Genomic DNA, 21,966 nt, shown 5'->3' with positions numbered 1-21,966 from the left:
GAGCAGCCACTGCTATGGTTTCTAGTACCAGGCATTCATTTTGTCTACTCGAGAATTTGATGGAAGTTGAAGCATACAGCACGTACTTGTGTGTCTAGCTTCTTTCGCTCAGCATAATGTTTTGAAGTCCTTCCATATTGTGGCGTATATCACTAGCCTGCCCTGTCATTGCTGAGTGGTGCTGCGTCATATAGATACACCACATTTGTTGATCCCTTCATCTATTTATGGACACCTGGGCTGTTTCCAGTTTGGGGCTATTATTAAGAAATGCTATGAACATTTTATACAAGATTTTCAGTGGGCATGTTTTCATTCGCCCCTGGGTAAATGCCTAGGAGAGAAATTCCTGGGTCATAAGGTAGATGCATATTTAATGTTTGAAGAAATATCCACACCACACAGTTTTCTAAAGAGGATGAACCATGTTATTCTCACCAGCAAAGCAGAAGACTTGTGGTTGCTCAGTTCATCAATTTTTAATTTTAACAGATGATGCAGATATAACCTCCCAAACTGCTGTAACCTACAGTTTATAAGAGCACCTGGTATCCAACATTCTGAGGTCTGATGTTACCAGGATTTTAAAATTTTGTTTATCTGGTGGCGCCTGGGTGGCTCACTCGTTGAGCGTCTGCCTTCGGCTCAGGTCATGATCCCAGGGTCCTGGGATCGAGCCCCGCGTCGGGCTCCCTGCTCCGCGGGAAGCCTCCTTCTCCCTCTCCCACTCCCCCTGCTTGTGTTCCCTCTCTCGCTGTGTCTCTCTCTGTCAAATAAATAAATAAAATCTTTAAAAATAAATAAATAAATAAAATTTTGTTTATCTGTAAGGTGAAAATGACGTCTCATTATAATTTGCATTTTGTTTTCCTTCTCACTAGTGAAGTCAAACATTTAAAAAATATTTACTGGCCAGTTTTGTTTCTTATTCTGTGAGCTACCTCACCTGTTCCAAGCTTTGCCGATTTTTCTACTGAGTTGTTTATACTTTTCTTACCGACTTATAGGAATACTGTCATTCTGTCCCTTTGTTCTGCATGTTACAAATATCATCTCCTGGGGCGCCTGGGTGGCTCAGTCAATTAAGTGTCTGACTCTTGATTACGGCTTAGGTCATGGTCTCTGGGACGCGAGATCGAGCCCCTTGTCGGGCTCCGTGCTGAGCACAGAGCCTGCTTAAGATTCTCTCTCTCTCCCTCTCCTTCTGCCACTCCCCCACTTGTTGTCACACGTAGTCTCTCTCTCTCAAAAGAAAAAATTAAAAAAAAAATCACCTCCTAGCCTACTGGTTTCATTTTTGCTTTTTAAATAATTGCATTTTGTCATACAGAAGTTTTAATTTTGATGCAGCAAACTTAATCAAGCTTATCTTTTTTTAAAGATTTTATTTATTTATTTGAGAGAGAGAGAATGAGAGAGATAGAGAGCACGAGAGGGAAGAGGGTCAGAGGGAGAAGCAGACTCCCTGCTGAGCAGGGAGCCCGATGTGGGACTCAATCCCGGGACTCCAGGATCATGACCTGAGCCAAAGGCAGTCGCTTAAGCAACTGAGCCACCCAGGTGCCCAATCAAGCTTATCTTTTACAGCTCATACGTTCTGTAGAAGTTCTTTCGAATCTAAAGGTTGTGGATATTTTGTACTATATTTTATTCAAATAATTGAATATTTATTTTTACATTTAGGTAATGAACTCATCTGGATTTTTTTTGTGAATGGTATCAGATGGAGAGCCAAAATTCCTATTCCCTTACTTGATTGGTCAATTTCTTTCTGGCACTTTCTTTAAATGCCTCCTCTATTCCATATTAGATTTTCCTATAGACAAAATCTGCATCAGGACTGTATCGCACTCCACTGAATTTGTATTCCTATGCCAATGTAGTCCTGCTTTATTGATTATAGTTTTAGGATATGTGTCTGTATCTGGTAGGGAAAGCTCTTTCTCACTCTTTTTATTTTTCAAAAAATCCATCTGGTTTTTTGTTTTTTGTTCTTGTTGTTCTGTTTTGTTTTTGCCCATCTCAGCTTCCTCATGAGTTTCATGACAAGTTTGTCAAGTTCCATGAAATAATAAGGAAAAACTGGCTGTGAGTTTTATGGGAATCTTCTGTACTACCTTCCTAATTTTTCTGTAAAGTTAAAATGATTCTAAAAAATATCTATTTAAAAACGAAGGAAAGGAAGGAAGGAAGAGGAAAGAAAGAAGAAAGAAAGAAAGAAAGAAAGAAAGAAAGAAAGAAAGAAAGAAAGAAAGAAAGAAAGGAAAAAAAGAAAGAAAGAAAGAAAGAAAGAAAAAAGAAAGAAAGAAAGAAAGAAAGAAAAGAAAAGAAAAGAAAAGAAAAGAAAAGAAAAGAAAAGAAAAGAAAAGAAAGACCAGTTGTGGCTGGGACGGAGGAAGAAAGGGGATATATGATGTGAGATGAATTTTGAGAGATGAGTAGGGGCCTTGTAATGTAGGACTTATTGGACACATCAAGACTTTTTCTTTCTTTATCTGAAGAGCAATGAAAGACCTATAAAGTATTTTACACAAGGGACAAACATATCTTGCTTTGTGTTTCAGAGAGTTCTATTTGGCTGCAATTTGTAGAAAGGATTTTGCATTCTAGAGTGAATGCAAGTAGGCCAGGTAATAGATATTGGTAGCTTGGGCCAGGATGGTAATGGTGTAGACAGATTTATGAGAAATAGAGAATATATAATCAATAGAACTTGATAAATTGGTGTTCCTTTTGCCTTCTTTCTTTCTTTCTTAATCAGAGTTGCCAAAGACTTGTCTTTTTATTTTATTGGTTTTTTCTGTGAGTCAGCTTTTGATATTATCGATCAACTTTACCACTGTTTCTAACTCATTAATTTCCACTTTTTTCTTTATTAATTCCCTTAACCGCCACACAATATTACCTTTGGCTGATGGTCTATTCGATAGCAAGTCTGCTGGAATTGGCGTATCTCTCTGATGATGTGTGATATCTAGGAGAGAAACAATAACAACAAAAGCAAAGCAAAAGTATTTCCTTGTATTGCAACACATTCTTCCAGGCCCTGTGCACAAGTTGTCAGGCACTTTCTCCAGCAAAGTGCCAGAGCCCAGCCCTATCATTTTCTATGCCCAGCCAGGGCTTTCTTGCCCTTCAATGAGCCACATGAAATGCAAAGGGCAAGGAGATACTGACTTCACAATCAGGGGAACAGTTGGCCTAGGTGACCTCGGGTCCAGCAAAGGCAAGCTCTGGGTGTTACTGTCCTTGGGCTCCCCGTTCTAACTTGGTGCTCTGAACCCCGTTGTCCAGCAAGAAGCCTTCAGCATCTGTCCGTCACTGTTCCATCTCAGAAAGTCATCCCTGGAGCTTCATTCCCCACCCCTTTGCCCAGACCGCACGCAAGCTGCAATACCCCTGTTGAAAATCGCTTCAATCAGCCACAGCAGATATGAAACCCAGTGTCCCCCATCTCTTCCATCTCAAAATGAAAAAGCAAACAGTGAGCTCCGTGACTTAGCCCTTCTCTTTAAACCACTGCAGTCACTGAAACAGGCTGATGATGAAAGGACCACCTACCATTCTCATCTTGGAGAAATTAACAAGGCCTTCCTCGGTAAAGTTTGGTGTTCCCTCTTCAATAAACGCCAGGTCCGTCAGGTACATCCCCAGATAAGGAACAGCTGGGGGGTTACAGCTGCAAAACCAAGAGACACTGTTCTCAAGCGCACTCATGCAAATAGAGACTCCCTTCCCGTCTTTCACGGGAAGCAACCGTGTGGCTTCAATCCTGAAGAATAAAGCCTTTTAATTCCGTCTGCACAAGCACACTCATGATATTAAGAGTTTTCAATACATCTCATAACAGATTAGAAGAGCAAATCACAGCCTTATGTTTTACATGTGCTTGGGACGACGGCATGTTCGAGCAACAGGCTGCCTTACAGACGAAGACAGAGTCTGTGCCAGCAGCACTCGTCCGCAGTACTTGTAAACCGGCCGCACTTTCCCGGGAGTAAGAGCATGGAGGAACCTCCAAGAACTGGGGGGAAAAGTCAAGGTGATTAGAGCCCGTAAAGCTTGTATTCTGCTTTCGTTAGGATTTCAATGTTTTAGAAGGTACAGACCTAATGAATATCACCTCTGCATTCTAAAGTGATGGTTTCTTTGTTTTTGTTTTGTGAGGGGCATACCTTGGTCTTCTCAGTCAAGAGTGAGGAGGACATGGGCTTTTGAGCCAGAGAGAATTAACTGGGTCTGAGTCCTAGGATGACCACTTGCTAAGGGATGCTGGGCAAATTCTGCGAACCACAGTCTCCTCGTTGTGCTTAGATTAATAAATACCAAATCAAGAAACTTTTTATATTAGAAGATGGTTTGATTTTAGAGTAAAAGATGCTGATATTTTCTTCTTATTTGGGATAGTCTGCATGCCACCGGTATGTCCACAAGACACTTAACTGTATACGCACAGTCTTTCAAATGTAAAGAAAAATCAGGAAAATACCTAGATGTGGAAGTTCTTCCCCATTTGTTTTTCTTTTCAAAGCAAAGTAGGAGGTAGGCCACTATTTGTATACTGTATATATTTTAAAAATACGTTTCTGAATTATGAATAACTTAATGATTAAGATAAACATACTTTTTAAGGGTTTCTCTGAGATTTTTAAATCTTCCTTCAGATGAAACAGTCTTCTGAAGCTTGTCCATGAGAGCTTTCGTCTGGAAAGAAACAAACAACTTAGCCTGTCATGAAAATACTCCTATGGTTTGACAAGATGGGTGAGTTACCAAGAGATCCTCACTTCCCTTCCATAGTGGCAGGTGCTGATACCTTTGTCAGACTGTTGTGATATGATTTTCAAAGTACAGACCGAATTTGATGTTAAAAAAAAATCAAAAACATGTGGAGAAGAGTGACTATACTGTTCATTTAGCCAAAAAGAGGAAAATGTGTAGAAAAGAAAAAGTGCAATGCACGAGAAATTAGGGACTTAAAGAATTGAAAAAGCACATGTTGACTTAGGGAATCTTAAATGAGAGGTCTCATGTCAGGTGGTTTTCACGGTGAATCTTTTTGGGTGTTAATTTCCAAATCATCAAGACACAGATTTGGTTGCTTGGCTGTCTTCTGCTACAAAGCCTTTGTTTTGTGACCAACTTCCTCAACTTGTTAGAAAAGTATAACTGACATTTACCAAGAGATAAAACTGTTGTTGACATTGATCTGGAGTTTCTCACATGGACATGGGACAATGGTAGGGCAGCCCTTGGGGATGATGACCCACTCCTAGTAATACCCATGCCCGGGCAGAATGGCAGGGAAAAGCACTTAGAATGCCCAGGTTGCGACTCCTCAGACTACTCTGTCTCAGTCTGGAAAGGAGCTGCATGCTTCATGAGAGCTTTCAGAATGACTCAAAGGGCTGCCTTCCCCATCCTGGTTCCTGAGGACTCTGAAAGAAGATAGCCAGCAAGGCCTGGGCAGGGGCAGTGGGGTCGGGGGATGGGATGGGGCCGGGTGGGCCCCCTGCCTGGCCCAGAGCTGGCCTTGGGCTGAAAGAAGTTGCACAAACTGTAGTCTATCCTATAGCCACAGATCTAATTTGGTGGGCTCCCAACTGTACATTCTACCAGGCCTTCTGGATGTCTCCCAGCCTGGACTCAGACCTGAAGAAGAGACAGCTACAGAGCATATGGGGTGATGAAAGAGTCTGAAGCAGGGCATATCTGTAACCAGGCACTACCTACTGTGACTAGACCGAAGTCCTGGGCCTGGGACGATAGACCATTACCCATTCTAAAGCCACTTTGAGTGACACATACATGTGATTGAAATGGTATATTCTACTTAATGCCTCTACAGGTAGTATATTCAAATTTGAAAAAAACATTTTAATATCAGTCTTATCACCCCTATTCTATAGTCAGTTACCCCTAAAGCCTCATCCTGAAAAGACATGGGTATCACGTAAGCCAACTACAGGGAAGGCCTAATGATTTTCTTTTCTTTTTTTTCCTCAAGTTTTTATTTAAATTCCAGTTAGTTGACATACAATGTAATATCAGGCTCAGGTGTAGAATTCAGTGATTCATCACTTATGTACAATACCCGCTGCTCATCACACCGGGTAAGCTCCTTAATGCCCATCACCCATTTAACCTATCTCCTCCCCCCTCCCCCGCCACCCCACCCCCAGCCCACCTCCCCTCCAGTAACCCTCAGTTTGTTCTCTATAGAGAGAACAAGTCTGTTTTCCTGGTTTGCTTCTTTTTTTTCCCCCCCACAATGTTCATCTATTTGTTTCTTAAATTCCACAAGTGAAAGGGAATCATATGGTATTGTCTTTCTCTGACTGACTTATTTGCTGGCATAACATTCTCTAGCTCCATCCACGTCATTGCAAATGGCAAGATTTCTTTCTTTTTATGGCTAATATTCCGTGTGTGCGTGTGTGTGTGTGTGTGTGTGTGTATACATCCTGCATCTTCTTTTATCCATTCATCAGTCAATGGACATTGGGCTCTTTCCATAGTTTGGCTATTGTTGATAATGCTGCTGTAACCATCAGGGTACATGTGTCCCTCTGAATGGGTATTTTTGTATCCTTTGGGTAAATACCTAGTAGTGCAATTGCTGGATCATAGGCCTAGTGTTTTCTTAAAGAAGATTTAAGAATCCCTTGGTACCAACCTCAGATGAAAAAGGAAATAGGGGAAGGAAAATGAAAGAGAAGGCAGAGGACTGACTTACTGACCTTGATGAAGTGTGACAATGTGTGTGGCAGGATAATATGCTCTTTGTATCCAGTGTCCAGTGGCTAAGGCTACCATTGCCTTAGGAGGAGGCAAAAGCAAGCCACAACAAGGGCGTCACTGTCCAGTTTTTAGATTCTGATATAGCTCTTTGAAGCCCATTTTAAAAACAGTATTCTAACACCTATTCATCATCAAAGCTATCAAAAAACTAGGAAAAGAGAGTAGTTTCCTCAATTTTATAAAAGCATCTGCAAAATACCTGTAGCTAGCACTATCCTTAATGGTAAAAGACGGAGTGCTTTCCCCACAAGATTGAGAACAAGGGAAGAATGTCCTTTCTCACCACCTTTATTCAACATAGTATTGGAAATTTAGCTAGAGCAAAAACGCAAGAAAAGGAAATAAAAGGTGTATGAATTATGGGGCACCTGGGTGGCTCAGTCGTTGGGCATCTGCCTTCGGCTCAGGGTCATGATCCCAGGGTCCTGGGATCGAGCCCCACATCAGGCTCCCTGCTTGATGGGAAGCCTGCTTCTCCCTCTCCCACTGCCCCTGCTTGTGTTCCCTCTCTCACTGTGTCTCTCTCTGTCAAATAAATAAATAAAATATTTTAAAAAAAGGTGTATGAATTAGAAAGAAAGTACTAAGATAGTTCCTATTTATAAGTGACAATTGTCTGTGTAGAAACCCCAGGGAGTCTACCAAAAAAAAAAAAGCTCCTAGAACTGATCAGTGAGTTCAGCAAGTTTGCAGATAGAAGACCAACACAATAAAAATCAATGACATTTGTACAGACTAACAATGAATGTGTGGAAACCAAAATCGAAACCACAGTAACACTTAAAATTTGTCCAAAGAAAATGAAATATTTGGGCATAAATCTAAAAAATTTACACAGGATTTATATTTTGAAAATTTCAAAATGCTGATTTAAGAAAGCCTAAAGAAATGGAGAGACAGACTGTGTTTGTGGACTGGAAGACTCGACAGAGTAAAGATGTCAGTTCTCCTTAAATTGACTGGTTTAATGAAATTCCAATAAAAATGTCAGTAAAGTTTTTTTAGACATAATTTTTTTACTAAAATTTATATGGAAAGTCGCAGCACCTAGAGTAGCTAAAATAATTTTACAATAAAGTGGGAGGGAGGGATATAGAAAGAACTCTCAGATCTCAAAGGTAAAAAAAAAATCCAGTCAAAAAATGAGCTGCAGACATTTCATTAAAGAGGATAAACAGATGGCAAATCAGCATATGAAAAGATATTTAACATCATTAGCCATTAGGAAAACGCAAATTAAAACAATAATGAGATATCAAAATGGCTAAAATAAAAAATAGTGATAACACCAAATGCGGGCAGGAATTTGGAAAAACCGTTCGTTCATACTTTGCTGATACAAGTATAAAATGGTACAGCCACTCCGGAAAAGAATTCGACAGTTTCTTATTCAACCAAACGCGCAATCGCTATGTGATCCAGCATTTGCACTCTTGGGCATTTATCCCAGAGAAAAGAAAACTTACAGTCACACAAAACCTATACGTGAATATGCACAGCAGCTTTATGTGTAACAGCCCCAAACTGAAAACAACCCAGATGTTCTTCAAGGGGTGAACGGGGAAATGTCCTCTATTTATACCACAAGTACTACTTAGCAATAAAAAGAAACAAAGTATTGATACATGAATGGATCTCAAGGGGATTTTTAAAAGGGTAATCTCAAAATGTCATCTACCATATGATTCCATTTATATAATGTCCTTGAAATGACAAAATTTTATAGAGATGGGAAACAGGTTTTTGGTTGCCAGAGTTAGGGAGGGGGCAGGGAGGAAGCAGCTATGGCTATGAAAAGCGTGGCAGGAGGGATCCTGGTCACAGCACTGTGTTGTAGCTGGACTGCAGGGGTAATGAAAGTGCATAAAAGTAAATACACACAGGCCCAGACGAGCATATATGTAAAACAGATCGTCTGAATAAGGTTAGTGGATGTTACCAATGTTAACTTTGTGGTTGGGATATGTTTTCAGCTACACCAGAGGTTACAATGGGGGGCACTAGGTGTAGGGTACAGGGGATTTCTATTATGTCTTCCAAACTGTACGTGAACCTACATGATCTCAACATAAAAAGTGTTTGCTTTTTTTTTTTTTTTTTTAAACAGTACTTAAAAAGCTGTGGTTTTTGTTTGCAAGGTCCAGGCTTTGATCACAGACAAAAGAATTTGCCTCTGGCACCAGGAGGACTTGGAGGAGTCTGGAAAATCCCCCCACCGCCCTTTAAGAGGGCCAGGGTAGTTAATCTACTAATGAAGAGTTAGCATGCACACCAGGGATCACGAGGGACAGGGCAGCCTGTAGGAGAGGGGCCAGTGGGAGCCAACGAGGGCTAAAGGGGAGGTGAGGTCAGCTAAGCCCCCCTGTTCCTGGGCAGGCCAGGCAGACCACACATACACCACACACGGGCAATTCACGGTGGCCTGCACCTGGGGACCAACTAGCAGAAGACCGCAACAGGAGACCAGCGGGTGTACACGGCCTCCCAGAAGCCCAGAGGAGCCCTCTGCAACACCTACCCACACCCAGGGAGAAGGCCAGGAGAAAGGGCAGCGGGGAGATTGTGATCTCATTTGAATCTTGAAAATATCGAATGAAAATAATAGGCATGAACAAGCTGAGTCCAATTAAAAGAAAACTGTGAAAGTTTCCGGCACACCTAAGTCTTTATGCCAAAAGGTTATTACATAAATGACAAAAAAAAAAAAAAAAAAAAAAAAGCGAAAGTTGAAGCCCTAGGGCATTTATATGCTTACTTTGGGGAGAAAGAACTGGTCCGTGAGACACTGCTGTGTTCACTTGGAATCAACATGCCTTCTCTAAATAATTTAGGAAACAACTCCTGACTGTCAACCGCACCGTCTGAAGTTGGGCCCGAATATGTTGTAATGAATGCTATGGGGTCGTATTTGCTTTTCTTAAACTAACCAATTAGAAGTGCGCACGAGTGGAATCAATTAAGTGGTAAGAGCGCAGTAATTACCCACGTTGGCACCTTTCTTTGGCAACTGAGCTGCTCGATTCAGTTAATTATTTCCTAATGAGTAATATTTCATCTGGGCTCTGGGCTCCCGGCTTGTACTCTCAGCAGCGGGCTGTGTGGCACACTGCTGCTCACCTGCTTGGACACCTTGGCCCAGGTTTTCTTCAGCCTGTAGATGGCACTTCTGTTTAAGGCTGAGGTGATCTCCAGGACGCCATTGTAGTTGTGCAGGCATCGGCAAATGTCCGCCACGGCCACCCACTTCTCTATCGCGACGGTGCGGGAGCTGACATCGGCATAATTCATTATCTGGGACGCCACCAGGTTACTCATCTGAGACAACGGAAAAGCCAAGAGAGGCCAGCTAAGAGCCAAAGAAACGCATTCAGGCACAGCGCCTGGATCCCCCATAGAAATGCCGGGAAAGTAGAGTGCCGAGGGACATGGAGATCAAAGTCCACATTCAGAGACCAACCTTCCGAAAAGACTACAGTGTGTAGTAATAATAATAGCAAGAAACCAATGGGAACCTGTTCATCCTCACAGTGAACAGAGGGATTGTTTGCAATCAATGTGTTGAGGGAACAGGTCATTTTTTTTTAATCAGTACTTTTGATGAAGGAGTTACTTCCGGTAACTATTGAGGAAATGGAAAAGAATGAGCTAATTCCTGAAGAATGGCAACCTTTGCTGATGATGGGTTTCACTCCTTGGGGCCTCTCCACATGCTCCTTCGCCCCTGACAGGTGGGGGACCAGGAAGCCCCAGGTACCACAGAAAAAGAAAAGACATTTACCCCCAATCAAATCAAACTCTAACCTGATCAGCCCTCAAGCCGGACACATTTAGGGACAGGGGAGGAGAGAACATTTATTCCTTCTTATCTCGCTGGGTTTTTTCCCACCAGAGTGAACAGGACCTATAGTGTTTCAAGGGTAAGTACTGTAATGCTATTAGTTGAAACCAAGAGAAAAAGAGGCAGTTGGCGCAGCTCAACGCTTAGAATATAGAAAGGACAGTTTAGGATTGATTACTAACGAAGGGAATGCAAGGTCTGTAATCTTACATCCATACGCTCAATCTGGTGAGTGCACCGATTCTCTGACTATTCCATAGGTATTTTAGATCTCAGAGTGTCTCAGAATTATCACTGTACATAGTCATTAAAAAATTACTTTGTACTGAGCACCCAGAATGGACGTGGCATTCATTTAGGTTGTAAGAACAGGAAAAACAAATAATTCAGCATCCCTGACCTCAAGGCACTGAGCCTAGTTAGGCAGAAAGGTGAAGGGAGGCAGAGACAAACAAGTAAATATCACACAGTGAGAGGCAAAGCTAAGTCTGTATGGAGGGGTTTGAGGACACGGAGGTAGCAGGGGGTTATCTGGCCTAGTAGAGAAGAGGCATCCAGAAAGAGGTCATCCTGCTGCGAGTCCTAAAGGGTGAGAAGGAGTTAGCCACTGCTTTCCATCAAAGGAGGAGAACATTTGAAAAGGGACAGAGGTAGAAGGCCTGGTGTAACAGAGGCTCTGGCAGTCATCTGAGGAGCCCAGGGAAGCCACGAGAGAGACACAGATGCCCAGTATGCAGGGCTCTTGTAGGCCACGTTGAGCAGCAGGGACTGGATCTTGAAGGTGAGAGGAAGCCGCTGACAGAATTTTGTCATGAAAGGGATATAATTAGATTGGTCTTTCAGAAAAGTTATTTCTGTGACAACTGTGTAAAGAATGGGTTTGGGGGCAAGGAGAGGACAGTGGGGGTAGTGAGGTAGGAGCTCCCCGAGAAAAGGATGAAAGGTCAAATTAAGGTAATGGCAGTAGGAAAGTAGGGGGGAAAAGGTCCGGGACATATGTAGATTTATATATTGGCGAGTGAGGTGGGGTGGGTGACAGACGAGTCAGAGATGACCTCTAGAGTCTGTGTTTGGGTGAGTGAGCGTGCGGTCTGGGCCACTACGCAAGACTAAGGACAGAGCATAAGATGAAGAAGGAGGCTTGGCAGGTCTGGGGAGTACTAACGATAAGAAACTCCACTTGCAATCTGTTGAAGAATGCACAGTGCAAGCCGTCATCCGAGTGGAGACGTGAGGGTCTGGAACCTGGGATGGAACTGCTCATTTGCGTGTTCATTATACCCAAGTGTGTGCATGGCACAGACAACAGAAGCTGGTTTTCTGCAGCAGGGGCTCTGCTTCTCAGAGAGTAGCCTAGAGAGGTCATGTGGCCCGTCCTCTAGGCAGCGGTGGCATGGATGTTCCCCATGTGATAACCTTCACTGGGTATATACGTACTCTGCAGGTACCCTGCACAAAGCACTGTCTTGGGAATCTACACTGTGGTTTTGTATTGTGAGGCTGAATGACTTATTAATTTACCTACAGGGAACTTCATAGTCTTTTTTTCTCTTTTTTAACATCATCATTATTCCTTTTATTGTCTTTTCGTAGAACTGCCTAGATAGGCCTGAAGATGCTCCCACATATGTGGTTCCGCCAAAGGATGAAAATCATTAGAACAAAACCAATTAGGAGTTGGTGGGTATAAAGGCAACTCCATCCTACTGCTGGAGAAAAGCGGAGCAGGGAGATGGACCAACAGCTGGTCACCATTGTGCACAGTTGTGGTAACACTGTAATTATGCTCAAAGGGGTCCCTTCCAACCCTGGAATGCATATGCACTGAATGCTCAGTAATAATGAGGATGATTTGTACCAATCCAAACTTACTGTCACCAGCACCACCGGGACCAGTGACACATGTGCTAATACAACTCGTCAATGTATGACCACGAAGTAATGATGATTATGATAACAATAATAGCCACAATCTATGCATTATTGAGGACTTACCAGACTTGGGTACCATCAGAAGTGAATCTCTTATGTCCGGAAGTTAACTGGAAGTTATTACATCACTATGAGCTCTTAGAGAAGATTTAAGCTTTTTTTTTTTTTTTTAAACCTTTCCTCAGTTTTGTTTAAAAAGTGGGGGGCACACTTGCTTTATTTTAGAGAAGGAGTCTTAAGACCCTGATACTCAGCTCCCTATAACATGCCCAGGTTTTATTTTTATGGTTACTCACATCATTGAAGTGTTGGCTGGTTTCATAATGTAAGGTGTTCTTTCATTTTTATCCAGCTTCATCCACCCCTGCCCAAGAAATTCTCTGTAAGTTCAAAACAGAACAGAAAACCAATTAAGTTTTTAAAATGGTGTCTATGATCCTGAACAATGAGTATGAATATTATTTGCATTAAATTTGACCATCTCAAATGAATTTTGGCTCATCTCTAGTATTTTGCCACTCGATGCCAAAAAGAAAAAGATTTTTCAATTTCCACCTTTCTCTTATAAATGTTTGGAACTTTGTCCTTACTAGGATCATGATAAAGGCTTCTCTGAAATGGGAACACAATGACCAACACAAGAAGAATAAAGACATTAAGTACTAATTCAGGAACCAAATTATTTTCCCTGGATCAGCTTAAAAAAATTTTAAGCCTTAGCAGAAGGACTGAAAAATCCATCACTACCAAACATGTTAATCACAAACAACATGTGTTCCTCCACTTTGCTCTGATATTCTCTAGGACGATGTCAAATCCACGAGCAGGGATTTTCCTTTGCTCTCCCCAGAGCCCAGAACAGGACACATGGGGAAGGCGTGTAACACTGTTGTTTCCACTTCATATGGGGAAGGCATTAACAGTGGTAGGAGCTCAGCCTGCTGGAAGGTCTATCTTCTGAATAACATCCCTGTTCCCTCACTTCACTCATGAGCAGCCCACCAGACCACAGCAAGCAACGGACAGGCAAGTTGGTACATAGAGAACTGTTTTGTATAGACATGAAAAAATAACCTGAATTGAAATTACTCTGACACGGTCTTAATCCAGAAATGTGAGTGAGTCCCTGCAAAAGGTTTTTTGTTCCTCTAAGTTCCTGCAAGGCTGCTGGATATAAAGGTGTGGGAGTTCCACAGATGAAAATAATGGGTTGATGTCCAAGCCAGCAGGGAGGAGAGGAGAGGAAGGGAGAATCCCAGGAAGAGACTGACCATAGGGGTTTGGCCTTTGCTCTTTCCCTTCCTCCACAGAGGTCATGTTCATCTCCCCCACTGAATCCCCACTGCACTAGACACTGTGGGTTTTTTTTTTTTTCCTTAGAGGGAGAGAGAGAGAAAGAGTGCAAGTTGGGGAGGGGCAGAGGGAGAGAGAGAGAGAATCTCAAGCAGGCTCCATGCCCAGTGCAGAGCCTGGAGTGAGGGTTGATCTCACGACCCTGAGATCATGACCTGAGCCAAAATCAAGAGTTGGACGCTTAGCTGACAGAGCCCCCCAGGTGCCCCATGGCACTGTGGTTTCTAACTCAAGTCTTCAAGTAGTCACTGGGTTCATTTGGATGGCCAATAGGCCACATTTCTTCCCCGCCAACCTTGCTCATGGGTAGAGACGGGGAGAGTGAGAAGATACAATGCCTATAGAAAAGCCAGCAGGGGCATCTTCTGGCCCTGCCCCTTACGCCTCTCTAACGTAGCTGTAGCTCTGACCACCCACTGCCACGCCTGACTCCTCCATCATCATGATGGCCTCTTCTCTACCTACAATGTGGGTCACATTTGTATCTCTTGCCCAGCCCCTCCTTTACCCTCAACTTAGCTCTTTCGAGGACATGGGCCAACAGTTGTCATTTGTCCAAACAAAGGCCTTGCTTATGGAGCTCCTGATTGTTGCAGCGGGAAGGGGCTAGCGCGCTCCCTCATGCTCTACGTGAGAAGGTTGAAGCGGTGATAGGGACACTCATCACGGGGCAGCTTGACGCGGCACAGGTCAGCTCCGCACACACCCCGGGGAAAGCTCCGTCTCGGGAATCCATCTACATGTTGTAGAGTCTCAAAGCTCAGCAATACTTGTTGATTCGTGGAAGCAGGTGAGTAATTGTAGCAGAATTTACAGATTTTACCCATCCTCAGTGCTTCTCAAAGTATAGTCTTAGATCACGCAGTAGTGTCTGGGATTCTCATGGAAAATGCCATTTCCTGGACCTCAAACCTACTAGAATCCGAATCTCTGGAGGGGATACCTAGGAACGTACATTTTTAACAAGTTTCCTGAAGGATTTTTAATTACCATGCAGTTTGAGAACCTCGGTTGCAGCCATATGGAGGTTCCAATACTGCAAGGATGTGAGAGTACAAAGAAATTCACATTCTGGGGGAACCGCTGAACATAAAGAAACATAAGAGTAACCATCCTGAGAGTCCCCGGTGTTTCCAAATCAACATTTCTAACATAAACTGGGACCAAAAGGCATTGACGTCGGACCAAACCATCGTAAGATTAAGACTCACACCTCTGTGCACCCACAACTGCCTTAGGAATAATGGCAGCGCTAAGCCCACAGGTCCTGCCTGAGGGGGTCTGCAGCTGTGGGGCCGCACTCACTCATAGGGAATGCTTCTGAAGACGATGTGGTCCAGGAGGGTGATCTGCTCGGCCAGCTCCATGGCTGACAAGGTCTCAAAGCACTCAGCCTTCGGACAGTCTGTCTGCAAGAGAGGAAGGGGGGAATGACACACACTGACAGCAGGTGCCCGCAGCCACTCAAGGACAACGTCCATCAGAGATTCTAGCTATGAAGAAAATGGCAGAAAGCTCAGAAATATCAGCCAACATTAACAGCCTGGACCAACTGCTAACCCCCGAGTTGAATTTAGGTCATCGCACCGGGCTTCATTGAAAGAACTGCAGTCAAGCGCCCGGTTATCAGTTACGGGCATAACACCGCTCACCTCTGAGAAGTAGTTTGCACATAACTGTGCTGGATGAGACCATGGCTGCACTTACCAGTTGAATTATATCCTCTAATTTTAGGTGGATGTCATCTTGATCGTCTTGTGAAAGGGCCCTAAAAAAGAAAAATCAGAATATCCTCCATGAAAAGAAAACAGACATGCCAGGAATGAAAGGACCATGTGCAGTTTGGATTTCCCTGACTGGGAAGCGGGAGGGTTTGGGTCCACCAGGCTGTGCCTCCCACTGGAGAGGCTACAGAGACATGAGCTGGAGGTGGGAAGTCGAAGAAACAGGAAAACATGCACGTTAAAGGCACAGGAGGATCATCGGGAGAGCTGGGTTATCCCAGGGAGCCAACTTGTTCCATACAAGGTGGTAAATATAACACCCACCATTCATGTGAGCCTGAGGGGGAGCTGGTGTGCTCTGGGCCCGTGAGAGGATCTGGGCCGTGAGTTCGGGCGTCCCGCAATACCATCGGTTGGGGATCCTAACAGGCCTGAGCACCGCATCCACATTCCTCCAGCCCCTACCCTGGCCCTGCCCTGCTGATGCTGAGGCAGAAGATGCAGAGCCACTCCCTCCTTGCACACACACAGACCAGAAGCTCAGGCGAGTTCCTGGAGGGCAAGAATTTGAACAATGCCAGGCAGAAGCCAGCAGGTTAACTCTTCTCCCTTGATTCCCAGATGGCCTTTCCTGAGATACATTTGGTGCAATAGCCACACACACACACACACACACACACACACACACACACACCAACACACACACACACACACACACACAGCTATTCAGCTCTCAATATTTTTTTTCCAGTGATGACTGACTGAATAAATACATAAGTTAATTAATCCTGAAGTGGGTGCCGGTTTCAGAGTGGGAGTGATATTTCATGTCCAACGGAAGTTCAGAGTCCAGGAGAATGATACAGATTATATAACTTACCATCTGGGCCAAGCGTTTTAAGTTTTCCAAAATGAAGGCACAATCACATTTTAAAAGTACCGAAATGTTTCAACAGTCCCAAGCCACACAGCCTATCTGCTGGAGGAAGGTAGTTTTCAAAGAAATAATGATGCGATGTTCCGCGGTGCTCTGAATTGATGAAAACAAAACCACCTCCCCTCAATAAGAGGAAATCAACAGAGACGGGTTAGTGTATACCCACTACACACCAGCCATGTGTGAGCCATCTGACATACACTCTCTTGTATCATCAAAAATCCCTTCAAAGTAAGCATTCTGATCTCCATCTTACAGATGAGGAAACCAAAGCTCAAAGGAACTAACTTGCCCAGGGTTCGGTCACTTGAGCCCTCGCTTGTCTCAGGCAGGTGTATAAAGGCACCTCTTCAAGGAGCCAGCACAAATCACATCCAAAAAAGTCCAGTCTCTTCCCTCTATCTTCCTCTCTTACAAAAGCTCTTGGCTGTTTACCAGGATAAAGATTCCTTCTAGATTCACGGAGTGACTGTCCTCTTGTTAGCAATGAACCGTATCATTTGAGTGTGGAAAGAAATATTCATCAGATGATCAAAGGCAGATTAAGGTGAGGAAAAAATAAGCAGATACAAGTTTTTCTCCAAAGACTGTTAAATCACACTTAAGGATTACACATAGGGGATAAAAGGGACTCTTTCCAAAGCTCTTGTCATTCTTTCCAGGGTAGTCTAGGTTCCTGTAGAGAGCTCAGTGGCCACATAACTATGTGTACCCAAGGAAAAGATTTTTTTTTTTTTTTTTTTTTTTAATGAGGCTGGGCAATAGTTTTTCCCTGGAAAGAAGTGGTCAAGAAGTTAGTTAGCTTTTATCAAATGTTCCTTTCCCCAGTTGTCTCACGCTAATGTTCCAAGATGCGTTCTGGTCTTATTAAATTATCTAATGTTTTCTCTTTTCCCAAATGCCTGTTGATGCTTCTTGGGGCTTTGTGAGGTTTGTGGGTCACCTTTTTATGACTCGAACCCACTCCAGCTGCCCACCCATGAAGTCATTGTTTGTTTGTTTGTTTTTCATTTTATGGCATGTTAGTTGTTTACCATGATTTATGTCTACATAGATTCAGAAGCCGGCTAGTCAGACAACGTTGGGGAGGAAGTGGTATTTTAGAAATAGGAAAGTCTTGGGGTGCCTGGGTGGCTCAGTCGTTAGGTGTCTGCCTTTGACTCAGGTCATGATCCCAGGGTCCTGGGACTGAGCCCTGCATCAAGCCCCTCATCGAGCCCCACATCGAGCCCCGCATCGAGCCCCGCATCAGGCTCCCTGCTCAGCAGGAAGCCTGCTTCTCCCTCTTCCACTCCCCCTCTCTCTCTGTCAAATAAATAAATAAAATCTTTTAAAAAAAAGAAATAGAAAAGTCTTGAGCAGAGGTTTTTAGTCACAAACAAGACAAAAACTATGCATGCTAATTAAATTTCTTCATCATAAACCTACCCCTGTGAGACTGTGTGAGACAGAAATGGCTTATTATTGGAAGCTTTCAGTTTCCTGTATAAATGTAATATATGTTTAAATACATTCATGTTTCTATCTCATACAGCTTGACTGCCTATACATCTCTAATGTCAAGGCTACATTTAACTACAATGTGATATGTTTTTCTCTCTCACAACCATAACCTGTATTCACTGGGAGGTATGTTCACAAATTTTGCCTTAGATGGGAAGGCCCCTCTACCTCTGGCCCAGTTCCAATCGAGGATGGATGTGCTCCTAGTCTTTTGACTGCCTTTGTGCTTTGATGGACACTCCAGGATACTTGGGTTTCTCTCACATCTCCCAGCCGACATGATCAGTTAAGTATCTGTGCGTTTATAATGAAATGCCAAATAAAACATTTAAAAGGAAACGGGATTATTCAAAGTCCTGTGACGGGAAAAGTCCTCTGTCAACAGTAGAAATCAGATAGGCTTAAAAACGAAGCCAAGAGAAATTGGCCTCTGTCCACAGACTGGTCCACACTCTCTGGGCTGCCTGCTTGCTACTGAGACCAGCTGGCATAGCCCCATGCCTATGCCTCGTCTCTGCTCCTCCTCAATTTGTGAATGGTTTAACTGCTTTTTGCTTCACTTGCTCGGACCTGCCAGACCATCCTTTGCTTTCTTGGGCATGGCTTTTCTTCCTTCCAGGCTTACTTGAGCCCATTGCTACCTATGCTCTGACATATTTTTTTAAAAAGTCAGATGTCCACAAATGCATGGAAATCTTAAGTACTAAAATCTCCTGGTTTTGGTTGGAAATAATTCCCTGTTTGTTTCCAAATTAAGAAATAAATTAACAGAAACATCTTTGTAATTTTCCACATAATTACTATTTTATATAATTGTCATATAATTATTAAATAATCCTTTTGGTTTCTGTTTCTTTCTCATATACTCCATGATGATATTTTTTCACAAAGAGATTTCATGAATGATGACACTCCATCAGTGATGGTTATATCAAGGTCTTACTTCCTACTCTACTTTCTAATCGTTCTGACATGATTTAAAAAGTATAAATATGTAAATGTCGTACATAGAAACACAAGTATCTGTATGATAAGTTAGCAAAAACCCTGATAAATTAATGTATCATTTATTCCTCCTATAATCACAATCTTGTGTGCTGGCACAGGGACCCTTAAACTTGGTGCAGGTGGAATGACTTGGCAGAGGGACTTCAATCAAAGATCATGAGTTTTCTTGCACCAGGTTTTTTTTTTTTTTTTTTTTTTTGCATAAATCTGTTCACTCACTTGTTGGGAAGATAAGTTAGTGCCTCCGAGACCCAGCTGACCCAACTGGGACTCAGGGTCTGGCTGTTTGCTCAGCTAATGCACTGGTGACCCCACGGGTATCTGTCTGCTTTAGTTGATATGCTCAGGGCTAAACAGAGACTTTTGTTTGTTTTGGCCTCATGGGAAGAAAGATGGTCAGAGGTAGGAGAATGGATGACATAATATCTATTCCCTACTTGGCTCAGTGGGTGAATTTTGAATTGTTATGGTGAAAGATGTAGAACCCAGGAGCCAAAGGAGCTACTTTCACGAGAGACCAAGACTCTGGATTGAGTGAGGCTGCTCTGGGGCCCCTGTGGCTCAGGGATGGGGCAGGTGGCATCTTTGTCAGCTTTTTGATAGGGAAATGGTGGCTTTGGAGGACTGTCAGTTTAGCATTCTTGACAGAAACAACGGCGGCACTGATAAGGTCTCTCCCTCAAGCTGTGTCCGGGGCAGTGAGCTTGAATAAAGATGCTGAGCAGAAAAATGACTGGATTTGTTCCTGAGCACACATTTCTTGGGACTTTTGGAACACTTTGGGAAGACTCTGCAAGGGATCAGAAGTGTGGATGGGCAGCTGGGAGCAACCCATCAGTAGAACTGCTTTTTTGTTTTGCTTTTTACTTTTTTTCTTTTACTAAATAGCAAGTGGGTTAGGACTATAGTTTCTTTTGTAACAACTATATTGAGATATAATTCCCATGTCAAATAATTCATCCACTTGAAGTGTACATTTGAAAGATTTTTTATTGCATTCATGTCTTTGTGCAATATTAAATTGGCTTTTAATGTTATTATAATCTCTTTTGTATAGACAAGGTGATGAAGCCTAAGGAAAGTTGAGTTTGACTAAGACCTACCTTGGTTTTACTTATGCCATATTGCCTTGTCGGAAGAAACTACTTTTCCTAAGAGCTACTGTCAGAGCTAATAATAATAATAATAATAAGTGTAGCAGTAATACAAGTGCTACTTATGTTTCAGGCATGTGTTAACCTCTTTGTACATACTGTTTGATATAATCGTCACAACTCAATAGTAGATGAAAACAAAGCCACGTCCCCTCAATAAGAGGAAATCAACAGAGATGGGTTAGTGTATACCCATTTTATAGTCTCATTTTATAAATGAAGGAACTTGACAGCTGTAAGTGGCTGAACCAAGATTATACCTGTGAATCCTGCAAAAGTGAGAATCAGACTCTGCTTCATGTCATGCACCCAGCTGTACCATCTACTAAAATTTCTATTTCTTATCGATCCCACACCTCTAATTCTCAGGTCATTTACTCAACAAAAAGAATCTGCACATCTTAAGCCTGATAAATAATAAGGGCCTGGAATGGTAAATAGGATACATCTTAAGGGCCAACTCCAATTAATGACATGCCAGTTAACAACGGAGTTCTGAGCTCACCCAGCAGTGTTGGCAGAAAGCCCTCAGGATTGATGGGTAATGTATGGTCTGGGTGTTGTGAGGGGATGGGCAACATGGGCTTTCATATTTGCCAACCCTGAGAGTCTTTCCCAGTCTGAACATCCTCACTTCCCTGGCGGCTGTCCAGTCAAATGTCCCTGGGGGCACAAACTTCTAGAAAGCAGTTTCAAAATATCAGCGTTTGAAATACAAACAGCATAATAACCTGTTTATATAAAGAAAAGAGGAATAGAAATCATTTACATACCACTCATCCAACTGAAACCAGGCTTTATCTGAAAATGTATTTATGATTTTGAAGTCTGAAAATAAACATAGTAACAGAGGCCCTAAGCTTATTTAGGTGTCTTCACAGGGTGGACAAAGTGAAGAGGGCCCTTAATAGATTACCTAGAGTTGCTCTAATAAAGTACCACAAACTAGGTGGCATAAAACAACAGAAATTTATTGTCTTAGAGTTCTGGAGGCTAGGAGTTCAAGATCAAGGTGTCAGCAGGGCCCTGTTCCCTCTGAAACCTGTAGAGGAATCCTCCCTTGTGTCTTTCTAACTTTCAGTGGTTTGCGAGCAGATGGTATTCCTTGCCTTGTAGCTGCCTCACCCCAGGCTCTGCTCCATCTTCCCATGACATTCTCTGTGTCTCTCCCTGTCTTCCCATGGCCATCTTCTCGTAAGGACACCAGTTATATTGGATTAGGGGCCCATGCTACTCCAGTATGACCTCATCTTAATTAATTACATCTGCAATGACCCTATTTCTAAAACAGAATCACATTTTGAGGTACTCAGGGATAGAATGTCAACATATCTGTTTTGGGGCAGACACATTCCACCTGCAAGAGCCCCTAGACCAAAGAAGGTCTGGTGATGGGATCCTGAATCACTTTTGAGTCAATTGTTAAGATGCTAGACCAAAATCCGGCATCGCTGCATTAGAGAGTGACTTCCAAAAACATGGTAGACTGAGCTATGGTGGACTCCCCTCTATACAGAATTCTGGATAACAAAGAAACAATATAGTCAAAGTTAGAAGAAAGAAAGGACTCTTTTCAGAGATTATAAATGAAGATGGAACTAGAAGCCAGAATGGTAAAGGGCTACCAGGTGAAGCAGATAGATGCTGGGCTTCCCATCCTTAAGTAGGATGGCCATGAGTCGGAGGAAACTGTAACTGAAATGTCTAGTCCTCCTG

The 21,966-nt window shown here is 42.9% G+C and overlaps 1 protein-coding gene across 1 annotated transcript in view; it reads right to left on the bottom strand.

The window, feature by feature from the left end:
- Positions 1 to 21,966, bottom strand: part of RASGRF2 (Ras protein specific guanine nucleotide releasing factor 2) — a 230,024-nt gene that overhangs the window by 5,408 nt on the left and 202,650 nt on the right. The window contains 8 exon segments of the mRNA XM_027606459.2: positions 2,906 to 2,974; positions 3,562 to 3,679; positions 4,625 to 4,704; positions 9,919 to 10,116; positions 12,868 to 12,890; positions 12,893 to 12,951; positions 15,230 to 15,333; positions 15,632 to 15,692. Coding sequence (XP_027462260.2) covers positions 2,906 to 2,974; positions 3,562 to 3,679; positions 4,625 to 4,704; positions 9,919 to 10,116; positions 12,868 to 12,890; positions 12,893 to 12,951; positions 15,230 to 15,333; positions 15,632 to 15,692 — 712 coding nt within the window.

This window comes from Zalophus californianus, chromosome 5 (genome assembly GCF_009762305.2).
Source record: "Zalophus californianus isolate mZalCal1 chromosome 5, mZalCal1.pri.v2, whole genome shotgun sequence".
Taxonomy (NCBI): Eukaryota; Metazoa; Chordata; class Mammalia; order Carnivora; family Otariidae; genus Zalophus; species Zalophus californianus.
This window is presented reverse-complemented; position numbering and strand designations above follow the sequence as displayed.